Source organism: Calidris pugnax, unplaced genomic scaffold (assembly GCF_001431845.1).
Source record: "Calidris pugnax isolate Ruff unplaced genomic scaffold, ASM143184v1 scaffold274, whole genome shotgun sequence".
NCBI classification, from domain to species: Eukaryota; Metazoa; Chordata; class Aves; order Charadriiformes; family Scolopacidae; genus Calidris; species Calidris pugnax.
Genome location: NW_015091009.1, coordinates 550,957 through 567,853, shown reverse-complemented (window position 1 = coordinate 567,853; position 16,897 = coordinate 550,957). Strand labels below are relative to the sequence as shown.

Here is a 16,897-nt window from a genome sequence, read left to right as displayed (position 1 = left end):
TCCTACAAGGACAGGCTGAGAGAGGGTTGTTCAGCCTGGAGAAGAGAAGGCTCTGGGAAGACCTTATAGCAGCCTTTAACTACCTGAAGGGGGCCTACAGGAGAGATGGAGAGGGACTCTTATCAGGGAGTGTAGTGGTAGGATGAGTGGTAACAGTTCTTAACTGAAAGAGGGGAGATTTAGATTAGATATCAGGAAGAAATTCTTTGCTGGGTGGGGGGGGGGTAGTGAGACACTGGAACAGGTTGCCCAGAGAAGCTGTGGATGCCCCATCCCTGGAGGTGTTCAAGGCCAGGCTGGATGGGGCTTTGAGCAACCTGCTCTAGTGGGAGGTGTCCCTGCCCATGGCAGGGGTGTTGGAACTAGATGTTCTTCAAGGTCCCTTCCAGTTGTAACCATTCTATGACGCAATGACAGCCCTAGCTTCTGCCTGGGCGCAGCTCCAAGGATGGAGTAAATCTGACAGAAAGGAAAAAAAGTGGTGGATCAGGGCTACCTCAGCCTGTGTGTGCTTTTTTCTGCTGCTGTTGAGATACTTGGGCAGCTGGTGACTTTCCTCCATTTAGTGATGCACTGCTGCTGGGTCACCTTCAGTTACAGCAGGTTTAGTTGGAGCTGCATGAAACTCCATGTGGGTATTCCTAACTAAATACATCAGTTGAGGAAAATAAGCATATCTGTGGCTTTGGATTAACTTTGCTGCCTTTAAATAACGAGGTTTTTTCATTAAACCTGTGCATCTGTGAGTTGAATACTTTTTGTATGTGTGCTTTTTCAGGCTCCTGCTTGACACACAATTCAGTTGTTTACAAAACTCACATTTTGTAGTACGTAAAGAAATTTCTTCTAAGTAACAAGCGATAGGACAAGAGGAGATGGCTCCAAGTTGCACCAGTGGAGGTTTAGATTGGAACCCTTCACAAAAAGGATTATCAAACATTGGAACAGGCTGCCCATGGAAATGGTGGAATCCCCATCCCTGGAGGTAGTTAAAAGACAGGTAGGAGCGATGCTTGGGGACATGGTTTAGTGGTGGACTTGTCAGTGTTAGGTTGATGGTTGGACTCGATGATTTTAAAGGTCTCTTCCAACATAGATGATTCTATGATTCCATGATTCTATTCTAAATAGATAGAGCAGATCTTTGGGAGATAGATTTCATTATGTACAACTTAACAGTTCCTTTGACTAGGAAGAGTATCCAAATACGAGTTTTCAAGGTGTTTTAAGGAACTTGGGGCATGAACATTTTGGGCAGTAGTCAGTATTTCAGCATATTTTTAAAATGAAGCTGCGTACAAAGAAAAGTGTATTTATACACTGTAAATGGAAGTGAGTCTGCAGTATATTAGAAATAGCTCTAAACGAGATTAGTGGTGTATTCCTTACTACTTCAGGAGTCAGAGCAGTGCAAAGTCCAGTGGTAAACCGGGCAGATCTATATTTGTTATATCTAAAAAAAAATGTTAAATAAATTTCTTTGAAGGTAGCGATTGCTGGAGGCCCTATTCATGGAAAATGAGGTGGCATGTTCCCTTACAGGCATGTCACCCTTGCAGGAGAAGGCTGCAGTGTTACAAACACCACAACAGTATTTTCCTAAATTAAAAAAATCATCATGGTAAGCGATGGAAGAATCTGAATGGAAGATGTGTTGAACCTCAGGCATTGCAGTAAAGTGTGGCCTGTAGGCTTAAGGATAAAAGTCCAGAAAGCGGGTTGTAGTGCCAAGTATTTTGGAAGATTGCCTGCCAGGGTGGCTTGAGCCAATAAGCAGTAGAGCTCACTGTTCTGCCTTCATGTTATTACTTTCTCTCTTCAGACTTCCATTGAAGTACATTGGAATTAGTTTCGTAGATTAATGAAACCTTGTGCTGGGCCTGGATATGTTCTTGGAAAGGTTGATTTTCAAACTTTTTACTGAAGTGGGGAAGACAGAAGGGTGTAACTCTTCTGTATGTAGATAAAGCAAGAGAGAAGTCTCTGTGGTTCTCTGGGGGTATGAAAATACAGGCATTGCCTTCAGCTTTCCCTTTTTTATGGGGGTGGATGTGGGTGTGAAGGATGGGAGAGGCTGGTAAGAGTTTGACCCTGGGTTGCTGAAGTGAGTCATCTGAGGCTGTCAGTGACGGGGGTAGGGTTCTGGTAGCTGAGGGCTGGATGAATCTGGACTGTGAAGTAGAGGTGTGTCCCATGGTCATTTTGGAGTAAACTGACTGTGGGGAAGACACCTGTACTGTGGGTGTTCAGTACCAGACCCCCATTTCTTCCCATCAGAGGTCCATCTATTTAGGGCCTGAGTCTGTCATGTGCCAGTGTTTCCTCTGGAAGGAGAGGAGATGTGCAGCCTGCTGACCTCCTGATGCCAAGTCAGAATGTAACCAGCAGGTTTGGAGAGCAGGCTGCTCATGGGGGGCACCACAGAGTAGCTGTCCAAGGGCTTGCCCTGACCATAGGTTGGATGTATAGACTAGGATGCATCCAACACAGTATAACCAGCCAGTCAAAATAGGTGATTATCCCACTGTATTTGGGGTTGGTGCAGCCTTACCTTGAGTACTGTGTGAAGTTCTGGACCCCACAGTTTAGAAAAGATGTGAAGGTCCTTGAATGCATCTAGAGAAGGGCAACAAATCTGGTGAAAGGGCTGGAAGACGTGTCCTGTAAGGAGTGGCTAAGGACTTTGGGTTTCTGTAGTTTGGAGAAAAGGAGGCTGAGAGGTGACCTCGTTGCTCTCTGCAGGTTCCTGAGGAGGGGAAGTGGAGAGGGAGGTGCTGAGCTCTTCTCCCTGGGATCCAGTGATAGGACATGTGGGAATGGTTCAAAGCTGCACCAGAGGAGGTTTAGACTGGACATTAGGAAGCATTTCTTTACTGAGAGGGTGGTCAAACACTGGAACAGGCTTCCTAGAGAGGTCGTCGATGCCTCAAGCCTCTCAGGGTTTAAGAGGCATTTGGACAATGCCCTTAACAACATGACTTAACTTTTGGTCAGCCCTGAATTGGTCGGGCAGGTGCACTAGATGATCGTTGCAGGTCCCAGGCATTTGGACAATGCCCTTAACAACATGACTTAACTTTTGGTCAGCCCTGAATTGGTCGGGCAGGTGCACTAGATGATCGTTGCAGGTCCCTTCCTATCCTATCCTATCCTATCCTATCCTGTCCTATCCTGTCCTATCCTGTCCTATCCTGTCCTATCCTATCCTATCTACGTCTGCTAATATGAAGGGAATTAGATGAGGCCACGTTTGTAGGAAAATCCAGTGTATTTTTTTATAGTAATTCATATATGTGGGAAAAGCAAACAAGCTTTTTGCATAACAACCAACATAAAAAACCTACATAAAATGAAGAGCTTGTAATTTGTGAGGGAAACGGTCCCTGCATTAGTGCATACAACAATATTGTTGGTATTTGCATGGAAGTAGGTGTATGTTGTGATTAAGAGTAGACATGTTACTGTTTATATTGGAAAGGGCAGTGTTAAAAATGCAGATGAGAGGAGAGGTTCATTACAAGTTCCGAGGAGATTAATGGATGAATATATCAAGGGGGAGCCTGAGGGATGTGGCAAAATTGAAAGGGAACAGAAGAGGGCTAACAACATGCTTAGGGATCTACAGCACAGGATTGCCAAGAAGAGGCTGAGGGCACTGGGATTGTTTAGTGCAGTGAAAAGGGCACTCTCATAGTGGCCTGCAGTTACTCGAAGAATAGTCACCAAAATGTTAGAACCATTTTTCTGTTGGTACTAGCAGATACTCGGAGCCATTTTTTTTTCTTGATAGTAGCAGATACTCAGTGAGAAAAATGTTTTCATCAGGAGGAGAGCACAGCCATGCAACGGGTTGCCCAGAGAGGTCGTAGACTGTTCATCTTAAACGCCACTTGTGATGTGAACTGGCATTGGTGATAGCCCTGCATTGAGCAGAAAGTTGGACTAGATGATCACCAGAGGTCCCTTTTGAACAACATTTCTGTGAGTCTATGATATATGATGTAGAGGAACCCATGTAATGGAGTGTATAATCAAGTGTATGTTGTGTGAATGTTCTTGGAGAGATGCGTATCTACAAATGACCAGGAGGATGAGAAACTGAAGTGTGTGTGGAAGGGACTGAAAAGCCTGGTCGGTATAAACATGGAACTTGGTGTTAAGGCAGGGGCCGTGTAGGGGACTGAAATATTAAGAAGTGGTAATGGAAGAACAGGTTTCTGGAGAAAAGTAAGGATGAGTGAGGGAATAGGATGATTTTGTATGATGGAGGAGAAGGATTCTCTTACCTGGGGACAGAGTTTGAAGCAACTGAGCAGGAAAATAGGAACACTGAGCTGGGAACTACTATGAGGGTGGTGAGACACTGGAACAGGTTGCCCAGGGAAGCTGTGGATGCCCCATCCCTGGAGGTGTTCAAGGCCAGGCTGGATGGGGCCTTGAGCAACCTGCTCTAGTGGGAGGTGTCCCTGCCCATGGCAGGTGGTTGGAACTCAATGATCTTTGAGGTCCCTTCCAACCCTAACCATTCTATGATTCTATGATTCTATGATTCTATGAATTGTGGTGAGGCAGGGAGATGGGCGCCAAATGTTGGTTGCTTTTGAGGAAAAGTATTTGAGTGTGGGATGGTGAAGTAGGTGATGTACACAAGCCATGAGATGCTTCATGGGAATGATGTGTTTGGGATTGGTGGAGCGAGGCAGGAATGACAGGCAGACATGGTGAGGTTGTAGGGTTATATAGTTGTAAGAGGTGGTCCTGCTGCGTGGTGATACCAGGTGGAGATGTGTTAGTGTGATGAGAGCGTGTGGAAGCAGCGTGCAAAGGGTGTATGACTGTGTTAGGGTGAGGAAAGTGTGTAAAAGCACCTGTCAGAAGGTTGGTGTGTGGCATTGGGAGGGTATGGAGTTGCACTGGAGAGATTGTGTGGTGCTACCAACTGAGGCACACACGGGTGCAGCAGCGTGAAGATGTACAGAGAAATAGCGTATGTACCATATGCTGATGGTGGGGAGGTGATAGCTGTCACCACATTTAGGAGATGAGTAGGTGAAGGTGGAGAAGGACATAAACCAGCATGAGGCATAGAGGAGTGAGAATGGTCTGTGAGTCAGGAGCAGTGTGGAAGAGGGATGGGGTGGTGGGTGGGGAGGCATGGTGTGGTGAAGTGAAAGGGGTCTGTAGGGTGCCATGTATAGACTTCTGTGGTGAAATGAAGGAAATATGGAGAGAGAAGACATGTTGTGTAGGTGTGGTGAGGGTCTGTATACAGAATCGCAGAATCACAGAATGATATGGGGTTGGAAGGGACCTCTGGAGATCATCTAGTCCAACCCCCTTGCCAAAGCAAGTCCACCCAGAACAGGTTGCACAGGAACATGTCCAGGTGGGTTTTGAATGTCTCCAGGGATGGAGACTCCACCGCCTCCCTGGGCAGCCAGTTCCGGTGCTCTGCCACCCTCAAAGTGAAGAAGTTCCTCTTTATGTTTAGATCGAACTTCTTATACTCAAGTTTGTGCCCATTTCCTCTTGTCCTGTCCCTGGGCACCACTGAAAAATGACTGGCCCCTTCCTCTTGACACCCATCCTTTAAATATTTATAGGTGTTGATCAGATCCCCCCTCAGTCTTCTCCAGACTAAAAAGACCCAAGTCCCTCAGCCTCTCCTCCTAAGAGAGATGTTCTAGGCCACTCATTGTCTTTGTAGCCCTCTGCTGTACCCTCTCCAGCAGTTCCCTGTCCTTCTTGAACTGGGGAGCCCAGAACTGGACACCATACTCCAGATGGGGCCTCACCAGTGCAGAGTAGAGGGGCAGGATGACCTCCATTGACCTGCTGGTCACACTCTTCCTGATGCCCCCCAGGATGCCATTGGCCTTCTTGGCCACAGGGGCATGTTGCTGGCTCATGGTCATCCTGGTGTCCACTATGAGGCCGAGGTGGTTTTCCTCAGAGCACATGCCTTCCAGATGTAATCATAGAATCATAGAATGGTTTGGATTGGAAGGGACCTTGAAGAACATTGAGTTCCAACCCCCCTGCCATGGGCAGGGACACCTCCCACTAGACCAGGTTGCTCAAGGCCCCATCCAGCCTGGCCTTGAACACTGCCAGGGATGGGGCATCCACAACTTCCCTGGGCAACCTGTTCCAGTGGCTCACCACCCTCACAGTAAATGGCGTAGCTGAGGATATAATTTGTGGATGCGGGTACCGTGTTGAAGGACGTGTCGATGGGTGCGAGCGTTCGGCGGCAGCGGGAGCACCGGGCCCGGCGGGAGCGCTCCCCGCGCAGGCCGCCGCTGCCATAGCGACGCGGAGGACGCCGGCGCCCGGCGGAGCCCGAGGAACGGAGCCCGTGGGACGGAGCCCCAGCATGGTGAGAAGGAAGGAGGGAGGGCGGGCTGGGTGCCGGGCCGGGCTGACCCGTTGTCTCTCTCCCGCAGCCCTTCACCGAGCGCGCCTACTACCCGCCGGCGGCGGGGGGAGCCGGGGCCGGAGCGGGGCCGGCGGCGTTTCCCGCCTTCCAGTTCCGCGGCCGCCATGAGAGCCCCGACTGGCGGCGGCTGAGCGCCGTGGACGTGGGCCGGGTGTCGCGGGAGGGGGACGTGGGCGTCCTGCAGGAGCACCTGGAGCACGTCACCTTCTGCAGCGCCGAGCGGGAGCGCTGCCCCCACTGCCAGGGCCCCGCCGACCCGCTGCTGCTCAAGCTGCTGCGCCTGGCCCAGCTCTGCACCGAGTACCTGCTGCACTCCCAGGAGTACCTCAGTGCCCAGCTCGGCAGCTTGGAGGAGGCCCTGCGGGCGGCACAGGCCCAGCGCGACCAGCTGGGCAAGGAGGTGGCCCAGCGCTTGCAGGAGATCAAAGGGCTCAAGGAGGAGTGCCGCCGGAGGAAGAAGATGATCAGCACACAGCAGATGATGCTGGAAGCCCGAACCAGCTACCACCAGGTGAGAGGAGAGGTCCTGGTGGCCTGCTCACCCGCACCTTGCCAGCTCCAGGCCATCAGGTCCTGCTTTGCTGGGTGAAAGGCTGGAGCTGCGGGGACCAGTGACCTTACAAAAGGAGTGCATTGCTTGCTTCCCTTCCCATCTGTGTTCACAGGCGCTTGGGAGAGTGCTACAGCATCTTTAGCAAATCTTCTTTTTGCTAACAAGTGCTCTGTATTCTTGGACTCGCTTTTGATGCATCTGAAGTGTCAGACACCCACATGCAGACACCCAAAACCTGTGATAAACGTGTTACTACTTTCTCTTGCTGTCTTTCCTTGTGTATCAGCTACACGGTCAGAAAGCACAGAGGGCAAATGCATCAGAACTGGTACTAAGCAGTAACCTACCTGTCTGCGAGCTGTCACTTCGCTGCAGTAACGTTCTCCAGGCATGAAGTTTCTGCTTTTGTGTGTGACTCAGAAGTGACTCACGCATGATGTTAAAGAGCCTCAGTGAGGTAGCTCATCCCTAACTCCACAACAATCTGTTCCATAAAGCTCTTCCCTAAGAGCCTTAGAACGTTGCTGCTCTGACTCTCTGTGTCATGGCACTGATTGTTTTTTTGAGAGGCGTTTGTGTGTTCTGCGTGTAATAGTTAAACTTAAATATTTTTCAGCTTCAACATTTTTCAACAGGTGTCAGGAATGCAGACTGCAGCTTCAAGTGTAGTCTGAAGTATAGAGAATACATTGGACATGACTTGACATGATCTCAGGCTAGCTCTTTGTGTCTATATGTTTAAAGTTACATTTTTCTTCCTTTTTAAAAAAAAAATCCTTCGTATACTAGCAGTCCTGATTGTTGAAATTTGAATTATCATGGAATCATTGCAGTACAGAACCAAGTTTTTTTATAGCATGTACAGTCTTATCCACAATATAATACCAGTTTCAGCAGGCTGGTTGATTAAGTTTAGTTAAGTTTAATTTCTTTTAAGACATCAGCTAAGTTGGCTCAAGTGCTTCTCTAAGGGAAAAGATACCTTATGCCCAATCAGTAGAGCTATACATATGGTAGACTTCCTGGGAACCTTGTCTCAATGCATTCGAGTGTTAATCTTAAGGACAAGCTGCTGATGCTGAATTATTTTAAAAAGCCTTTATGCAACTTATAGAGCAGTTTGTCTGTCCTGTGTTGCAAAAGAAAACTGATTGCATGCATAATTTTATGTGTAAAGTTAAGTAATTCTCTTACTGTGATTCCCAGTTAAATATTACCAAGTTTTCCCGAAATATTTATAGGATACAACGTGTCTCAGTGGAAGCTGAAGAACATGGTAGTGATATTGGCTCATCATTAATTTTTATTCAGTGGCATTTACAATAAGGCAGAGGTGGAAAGCTATTTCCTATTTCTAGTTTAATTTCATATAAAGTAAATATCTGCCTTCCCCTTTTTTTCCCTCTCTGTTAGTAAATACTTGTCTCTAGAAGTTATTTAGGTTCACAGGGGAAAAGTGAGCTCAGGGTTTTTAATAGGGGTTTTGCTGGTGTTCCTAAGAGGGTAGTTCAGGTTTCATCCCTTTAAAATCATGGCTATTTAGCAAACAAGCCTGTAAATAGTTATTTGCCTTTTTTAGTGGAAGCACACTTTCTATCTAATGTAACCATGCTTTGGAATTCAGATTTAATGCCTTTAACTCACCACCAATGTAAGTTCAACCATTAAATACTACTATAAAATGTTACTGGTACCTACAAGTCATAAATTTAAGACTTATTGGTCAACATCTTCATTTGAGTAATACAAATTTCATGTTAAATAATAATTTTTAATCTTATATTCTCATGCACAATTTAGGCATAAAGTGCACATTGTGTCTAACACTGTGAAAAGTGGTTGCAAGAATAATGTTGCGTAATTCAAAACCTAAGTGTTCCCTCTGTTAATCCTGTCTCCTGCAGTAAGAGCTTTCTTTTACTACCAGCGAGTCAAACTGACATGGAGTTTGTGCTTGAATGGATAACATTATTTCACAGCCAATTTCATTCCATAAATCATGTGTGATCTGTTACACTGTGAGCTCCCTCTCGGTTGGCAGCAATGCTTTGGTTTTATGTTGGCACATTTTTGCATTTGTCCAACAAAATTTGTCTTAATAATTCATGGCTTTAGTGTTTGCTGAAAGATACCCATATTTAATAGCCTACCTACCTATCAGTGGCAGTATTATAAATATGAGATGAAATCTGGGAATCTGACTATGGTGAAAAGGTCTTGAATCTGTTAAGCCAGTCTCTTACAGTTGTATCGCATTGATGAGGAAAAAGGACTCACCTGAGTATTTGTGGTTTGTTAAAATATATTTAATATATTTATTTGAAAAAAAAATATTTGAAAGAAAGGGGTAATAGGCAGCCCTGCCTAAAGCAATTAGGGGCTTTGATTCAGTCTTATCAGTACGGTGCAAAAACTGTAGATATAGCTTCTCTCCCTGTACTACTCCTCTGTTTTTAATATTCTGAACATCAGTGGAATGTACTTTGAAGGTGAACCAAAAAAGCTTTTTAAATGAGTGGGATCCAAATTTCACTTAAAGTATTGCTTAAAATTCGAATTCAAAAATAATAAGTAAATTATAGGAACAGTAATTTAAACAGCTTACACTCCAGAAGGATGCTAGGTAGCATACTCATGTGTGCATGTACCCTTTCTTACAAAATGGTGCAATGGTGCATTGTTACCTTATTTTGGTTGAAATGTCTGACCTTTTTACATATCTATCATCCTTCTTGTATTGTGATCTTATAACTCACTGATGTATACTCAAACCCATCTTTAGTGTTTTTTTTTTCCTGGATGTATGGTGCTGTCTTTTGCTGTGCTACAAGAGTCTTAAAATACCTGAGCTGCTAGTTGGCTGGAGCAGGCGTGTATTTTGCTGAATAGTGTTGTCTTACTTTTTCCTTATACTTCTCTACCTATTTATGTTAATCTCTTATGTGTGGTTTATATCTGAATTTAAATTTATTTTGTCAGAGACTTTTTTGTTCAGAGTTTGTACAGTGCCTAGCACAATGGGATTCTTGCCTGTGTCCATCACTGAGAGGCATTATATAGCACAAATGTATTAATAATTTTACAGAAATCTGGCACTGTGAGAATTGTAATCATTACTCTTGAGAAATGGAATTTATTAAAGTTACCTACTTTTGACATCTGGACAAAATGTAATAACCTGTTAAAAACCTTAAGTGCTATGCTTACCAAACAGATGCTACTAATAATAACTAAAATGTTTTTATCTGTTTTTTTTTTTTAGTGTCAGCTATGTGAAAAGGCTTTTATGAACTATTCCTTTTTACAAAGTCACATGCAAAGGCGTCATCCAGAAGAATCTCAGATGGGTATGTACTTTAATGTTATCCAAAAAATTGAGATGGTTTAGAAAAGCGTAAAGATAGTGGGGATGTGCAGTCCATGATTTTGTGTAACTGGGAGGAATGATTTTGATGTTCCATTTTTAGGTGGCAGATACAGATTTGTGAATGCAAGCAACACTGCCTGATAAAATATATTGGGCAACGTATGTTTCAGTTTCTGAAAAACAAGGAACAAAAAATTGTATGCAGTACAATTTACAGTACCTTTTTCAAATTAGCATTCCCACTGAATATTCAGTAGCAGAGTTCAGAGCACAGTTTCTCTTCAGGCACGTGTGGGTTAAATGAACAGGTTGGATAGGAGTTATCAGTACAGAAATGATTCAGCTCACCTGAAATCCGTGTGAATAGGATCAGTATCACCTGAACTAAACCGACTGTAAAATATAGTGAGAAAAAGAAACTTTCAAGACTTATCTGACTGCCCGTGTCTACGATAATCTTGGTTACTATACCACTGACTTAAGTACGTTTTGAAAAACATTGCTCTCAATGTTTGTTTCTTTCATCTCTAAATTATCTCCTTCCTGAGCATGATCATAAATCATGCTTATGATTTATTGCTAAGGACTAACAAGTATTTATAAATGGCAGTGATTAGAAATGAGTTAGGAAAAAAGAGCGTTTGGGAGGAGAAAGAGTGGGAAGAATCTGATGAGGTCTGAACTGTGACTAGTAAGGCAAATAAAACAGCAGGAAAAGTAAGAGAGGCCTGGGTAGGTGTCTGAGGACACATTAATGTATTGGAAGAAGAAAGAAGCTCTTCTCCACTTTGTACTTGATAAAAATAATAGTGGAAGAAGCTGCAGAACCAGTTTACCTAATTATTGTATAAACAGTCTGAAATGGCTGCATGAGGGAAATAATATTTTGCATTGTGCTCAGAGTCCCAAATGATGGAAAGCCTAGTAATTCCTGGGTAAATTGATATGTTTCAAGATTAAAAATTGTTACAATTTTTGCATATTTGTAAAATGTTTTTTACAGTGACAATCCTCCTGACTCATTCCAGATAAATAATAGGTTGTATTCCAAATGGACTCCTTACTAAAGTTACTTAGAATAAATTAAACCTAACAGAATTGAATCATTAAGGTTCACTTTGTCCTTCATATATCTTTTTTTGAATCTGTGCTGCTTAGATTCCTTTGAAGTTAGATTATATAATACTTTTTCTTGTAAATATTTTATGAACTATTTCACATGTCAGTATTATTGATATTTTTCAGTCTTTGAGGATGTTAGTGGTCCAGAGAACATACGTATTTAAAAGCATCTTTGGAGACTTATAGTAGGAAGGGAAATGGTCTATGTGAATCATGCTTCACAAGATAGAAATGCTATAGAAACACATTTGCAGTAAGTATCATGTTTCCAGAAATTACAACAGACATATTTAAACTCTGTGTTTCTTTCAAACAGAACAGAAGAGGAAAGCGAAGACAGACAAATTGCAGGATGAGATTGATAAACTGAAGGAGCAGTTGCAGCTCACCAAGTCCCAGTTAGAGGCTGAACAACAGGCTAATGTGGTCAGGTTTTCTAAGGTAATACATAGTAAGTTCAAAGGAATTAGTACTTTGGACTGTGTTCATTAATTTTGTAACTGGAAAAGAACAAAAATATATCTACAGCTTGCCTCTCTATTTGGGCATTAGAGCATAGCCCTTCCTTGCCTCCCGCAGTTTTGAACACCCACTTTCTCCTTACTTTCATTTTAGACATATTTTAAATGAATACTTGAGACTTCTGTTGGCACTTGTCAATTCATAAGATGTGTGGCTTGTTACTGAAGCAGATAAAATTGCCTTGCTGTGGTGACATACAAGCTATTTTTGACATTATGGTATTTTGTGATGATTAAGCATTCCTTAGCTATGACTGTGATTTTACATGTGATTTTATAAACTGAGTAGGATTTATTCTTTTCTGTGGAGAACTTTACTGTGTAACAGAGGTGTAAAGCAGTTCAAGGAAGAGAGATTGAGAAGAAGCAAAGCAACCTAGAACTTGTGTGTTGGCTTTAGCAGGGGAGCTGGACTAGATGGTCTCTAGAGGTCCCTTCCAACTCTGTCAAATCCATGAATCTGCGAGTCTTTAAATCCTTAGGATTTGGCTGACCAGAGAATCAAAGCAGAAAGAAGTCTTAGCTACTACTGAGTGAATAAAAAGACCTTAAACCAGAATGATTTAAAAGTAGTAATTACCTGTTTGTAATCACATGCAAGGATTTGCGTAGGATGATACTGAATCTTGTAAGTATGTTTACTGGCTCATAAAGAGAAAAAAGAATCTCTGAGCTACCTGTTTAATTTTTTATTTTTTTAAAAAGCTTGGTAGTTTCAAATCATCTCAGAGTTTTCATTTCTGTTTAAGTAAATACAATCAGATAATTCACTATTTAATGAAATAAGGGATGGGCTTTGCAGTTCAATTTGAGGAGCGAATTCTTGGTGAGACAAAACACCTCCAATGATTGAGTGAAACACTGATCTTTGTGTTGCAGTTTGCCCTGTATCATGTTCAAAAGCAGTGTTTTGTGGTTCTTCACATAACCTTTTAGAACCTTCTCCCAGTCTTCACAACTTCTAAATGGCTTTCCTAGTGGAGTTTGAGAACCTTCAAATATAAACCCAACTGTTACATTTGGAAGCAAGCACTACATTGTGAATTTAAAGGGAATAAACAAAACTTGGCTATCGTTAATTATTTTCTTCCTTGTTTTCAGAGGAATACCTGATCTTCTGTAAAACACCCAGTGTATATTTCCTTGAACACAGCTTTGAAGTCTCCTTCCTTTGGTCCTCTTGTTTCCATTTTCTTGGGACCATTCAGCTTCCTGTATATTTGTTTCCATTTTCAAAAGTACTGAATGAGCAAATGAAGAGCGTGGGTAGAGTTTCACTTAAGGAGTGCAAGTGCTATCAGAATAATGGACCTTGGCCCCTTGTGGAGATCTGCTGGGTTTCCTACTCATTCATTCTGTGCCTTGTTTTTGAGAGGTACATCTATAACATATTTTTCTTGCCCCTGAAGCATTGCTTTTCTTATGAGATGGAACTTGGAGCATTCATAACAGTGCAGGATAGATTTTTTGGTGCCTTAGGGGCCTATTTTGAAGTCACTTGTCTTAGCTGAGACTCCTAACCAGAAGGGGACTGCCTGAAATGTCCTGAAGCTACAGCCTGCAGTGTTACACAACAAGAAGCTTTCAAAGCTTTTGTGTTTTTCTAGGATATCATGGAAGATTGTCCCGCTGTACTTGGCAGTGGTGAGGTCCCACCTCAAGGACTGTTTTGGGCCCCTCACTACAAGAAAGACATTGAGGTGCTGGAGTGTGTCCAGAGAAGGGCAATGAAGCCGTTGAGGGATCTGGAGAACAAGACTTTTGAGGAGTGACTGAGGGAGCTGGGGTTGTTCAGCCTGGAGAACAGGAGGCTGAGGGGAGATCTTATTGCTCTCTACAGCTACCTGAAAGGAGGTTGTAGCGAGGTGGGGATTGGTCTCTTCTCCTAAATCACAGGCGATAGGACCAGAGGAAACAGCCTCAAGTTCCACCAGGGGAGGTATAGAAAATTTTAGAAATTTTTACAGAGGAATTAGTACTTTGGACTGTGTTCATTAATTTTGTAACTGGAAAAGAACAAAAATATATCTACAGCTTGCCTCTCTATTTGGGCATTAGAGCATAGCCCTTCCTTGCCTCCCGCAGTTTTGAACACCCACTTTCTCCTTACTTTCATTTTAGACATATTTTAAATGAATACTTGAGACTTCTGTTGGCACTTGTCAATTCATAAGATGTGTGGCTTGTTACTGAAGCAGATAAAATTGCCTTGCTGTGGTGACATACAAGCTATTTTTGACATTATGGTATTTTGTGATGATTAAGCATTCCTTAGCTATGACTGTGATTTTACATGTGATTTTATAAACTGAGTAGGATTTATTCTTTTCTGTGGAGAACTTTACTGTGTAACAGAGGTGTAAAGCAGTTCAAGGAAGAGAGATTGAGAAGAAGCAAAGCAACCTAGAACTTGTGTGTTGGCTTTAGCAGGGGAGCTGGACTAGATGGTCTCTAGAGGTCCCTTCCAACTCTGTCAAATCCATGAATCTGCGAGTCTTTAAATCCTTAGGATTTGGCTGACCAGAGAATCAAAGCAGAAAGAAGTCTTAGCTACTACTGAGTGAATAAAAAGACCTTAAACCAGAATGATTTAAAAGTAGTAATTACCTGTTTGTAATCACATGCAAGGATTTGCGTAGGATGATACTGAATCTTGTAAGTATGTTTACTGGCTCATAAAGAGAAAAAAGAATCTCTGAGCTACCTGTTTAATTTTTTATTTTTTTAAAAAGCTTGGTAGTTTCAAATCATCTCAGAGTTTTCATTTCTGTTTAAGTAAATACAATCAGATAATTCACTATTTAATGAAATAAGGGATGGGCTTTGCAGTTCAATTTGAGGAGCGAATTCTTGGTGAGACAAAACACCTCCAATGATTGAGTGAAACACTGATCTTTGTGTTGCAGTTTGCCCTGTATCATGTTCAAAAGCAGTGTTTTGTGGTTCTTCACATAACCTTTTAGAACCTTCTCCCAGTCTTCACAACTTCTAAATGGCTTTCCTAGTGGAGTTTGAGAACCTTCAAATATAAACCCAACTGTTACATTTGGAAGCAAGCACTACATTGTGAATTTAAAGGGAATAAACAAAACTTGGCTATCGTTAATTATTTTCTTCCTTGTTTTCAGAGGAATACCTGATCTTCTGTAAAACACCCAGTGTATATTTCCTTGAACACAGCTTTGAAGTCTCCTTCCTTTGGTCCTCTTGTTTCCATTTTCTTGGGACCATTCAGCTTCCTGTATATTTGTTTCCATTTTCAAAAGTACTGAATGAGCAAATGAAGAGCGTGGGTAGAGTTTCACTTAAGGAGTGCAAGTGCTATCAGAATAATGGACCTTGGCCCCTTGTGGAGATCTGCTGGGTTTCCTACTCATTCATTCTGTGCCTTGTTTTTGAGAGGTACATCTATAACATATTTTTCTTGCCCCTGAAGCATTGCTTTTCTTATGAGATGGAACTTGGAGCATTCATAACAGTGCAGGATAGATTTTTTGGTGCCTTAGGGGCCTATTTTGAAGTCACTTGTCTTAGCTGAGACTCCTAACCAGAAGGGGACTGCCTGAAATGTCCTGAAGCTACAGCCTGCAGTGTTACACAACAAGAAGCTTTCAAAGCTTTTGTGTTTTTCTAGGATATCATGGAAGATTGTCCCGCTGTACTTGGCAGTGGTGAGGTCCCACCTCAAGGACTGTTTTGGGCCCCTCACTACAAGAAAGACATTGAGGTGCTGGAGTGTGTCCAGAGAAGGGCAATGAAGCCGTTGAGGGATCTGGAGAACAAGACTTTTGAGGAGTGACTGAGGGAGCTGGGGTTGTTCAGCCTGGAGAACAGGAGGCTGAGGGGAGATCTTATTGCTCTCTACAGCTACCTGAAAGGAGGTTGTAGCGAGGTGGGGATTGGTCTCTTCTCCTAAATCACAGGCGATAGGACCAGAGGAAACAGCCTCAAGTTCCACCAGGGGAGGTATAGAAAATTTTAGAAATTTTTACAGTGAAAGGGTTGCCAAGCATTGGAACAGGCTGCCCAGGGAAGTGGTTGAGTCACCATCCCTGGAGGTATTTAAAAGACGGGTAGACCTCGTGCTTAGAGATTTGGTTTAGTGATGGTTTTTGTCGGTGTTAGGTTGATGGTTGGACTGGATGATCTGCAAGGTCCCTTCCAACCTAGGCAATTCTATGTTTCTGAGATAGAAATGTGAAGTGTGAGTGGTTGCAGTTTGTGTGCCATGACTGACACCCACTGTCAATTCAGGTATCAATACGTTGTTGTCTTTTGATTGAAAAAGCAGATCTTTCCCCTGTGTTTTTTTTAGAAGAACCACTATTGGAGGGAATTTGGATAAAAACTGTCATGCTTCCAATTCTTGGTCCCTTCTACTCCTTTGAGGTGAAAGGGGATACAGAAGATATCGTTCTTTATAAGTGTACAGTGATTGCTTGTTATAGTTAGTCAGGGAACAAAATCAGAGTGAGTGCTGTGGTGGAAAGATGTAAGGCTTGCCTAAAAATATATATATTCTGGACAGTGAAATGCAGGAGTTTGAACAAATTGAGGACTGGGCAAAAATTAGTGAGTAGGTAAAGGAATGGCAAAAGTAATTTAACAGATAAAGTGGAATAAATGTGCGTGAGGAAAAAATAATTCTAACTTCATCTTCAAAACGATGGGTTCTGAGCTGAGTGTTATTACTGAAGGGCAACATCTTAACATTGTGATACATAGTTCTGGGCAAATGTCAGCCCGGTGGTTAGTAGCAGCTAGAAAAGAAAATAAAATATTACAAATTATTTGAAAAATCACTGTGCAAGCCACAGCCTAAATACTGTGTGTAGGTCTAGTCTCTTCATCTCAAAAAGGATATGATAGAATTTAATATCCTGGAGGTATTTAAA

General features: G+C 42.7%; 1 protein-coding gene across 1 annotated transcript in view; it reads left to right on the top strand.

Annotated features, from left to right (window-relative positions):
• DZIP1 (DAZ interacting zinc finger protein 1) overlaps nucleotides 1-16,897 on the top strand; it is a 56,426-nt gene that overhangs the window by 835 nt on the left and 38,694 nt on the right. Inside the window, exons 2-5 of the mRNA XM_014955638.1 lie at nucleotides 6,296-6,379; nucleotides 6,447-6,950; nucleotides 10,255-10,339; nucleotides 11,798-11,922. Of these exons, the coding sequence (XP_014811124.1) occupies nucleotides 6,377-6,379; nucleotides 6,447-6,950; nucleotides 10,255-10,339; nucleotides 11,798-11,922 (717 nt within the window). The 5' untranslated portion in view covers nucleotides 6,296-6,376. The remainder of the gene's footprint in view (nucleotides 1-6,295; nucleotides 6,380-6,446; nucleotides 6,951-10,254; nucleotides 10,340-11,797; nucleotides 11,923-16,897) is intronic.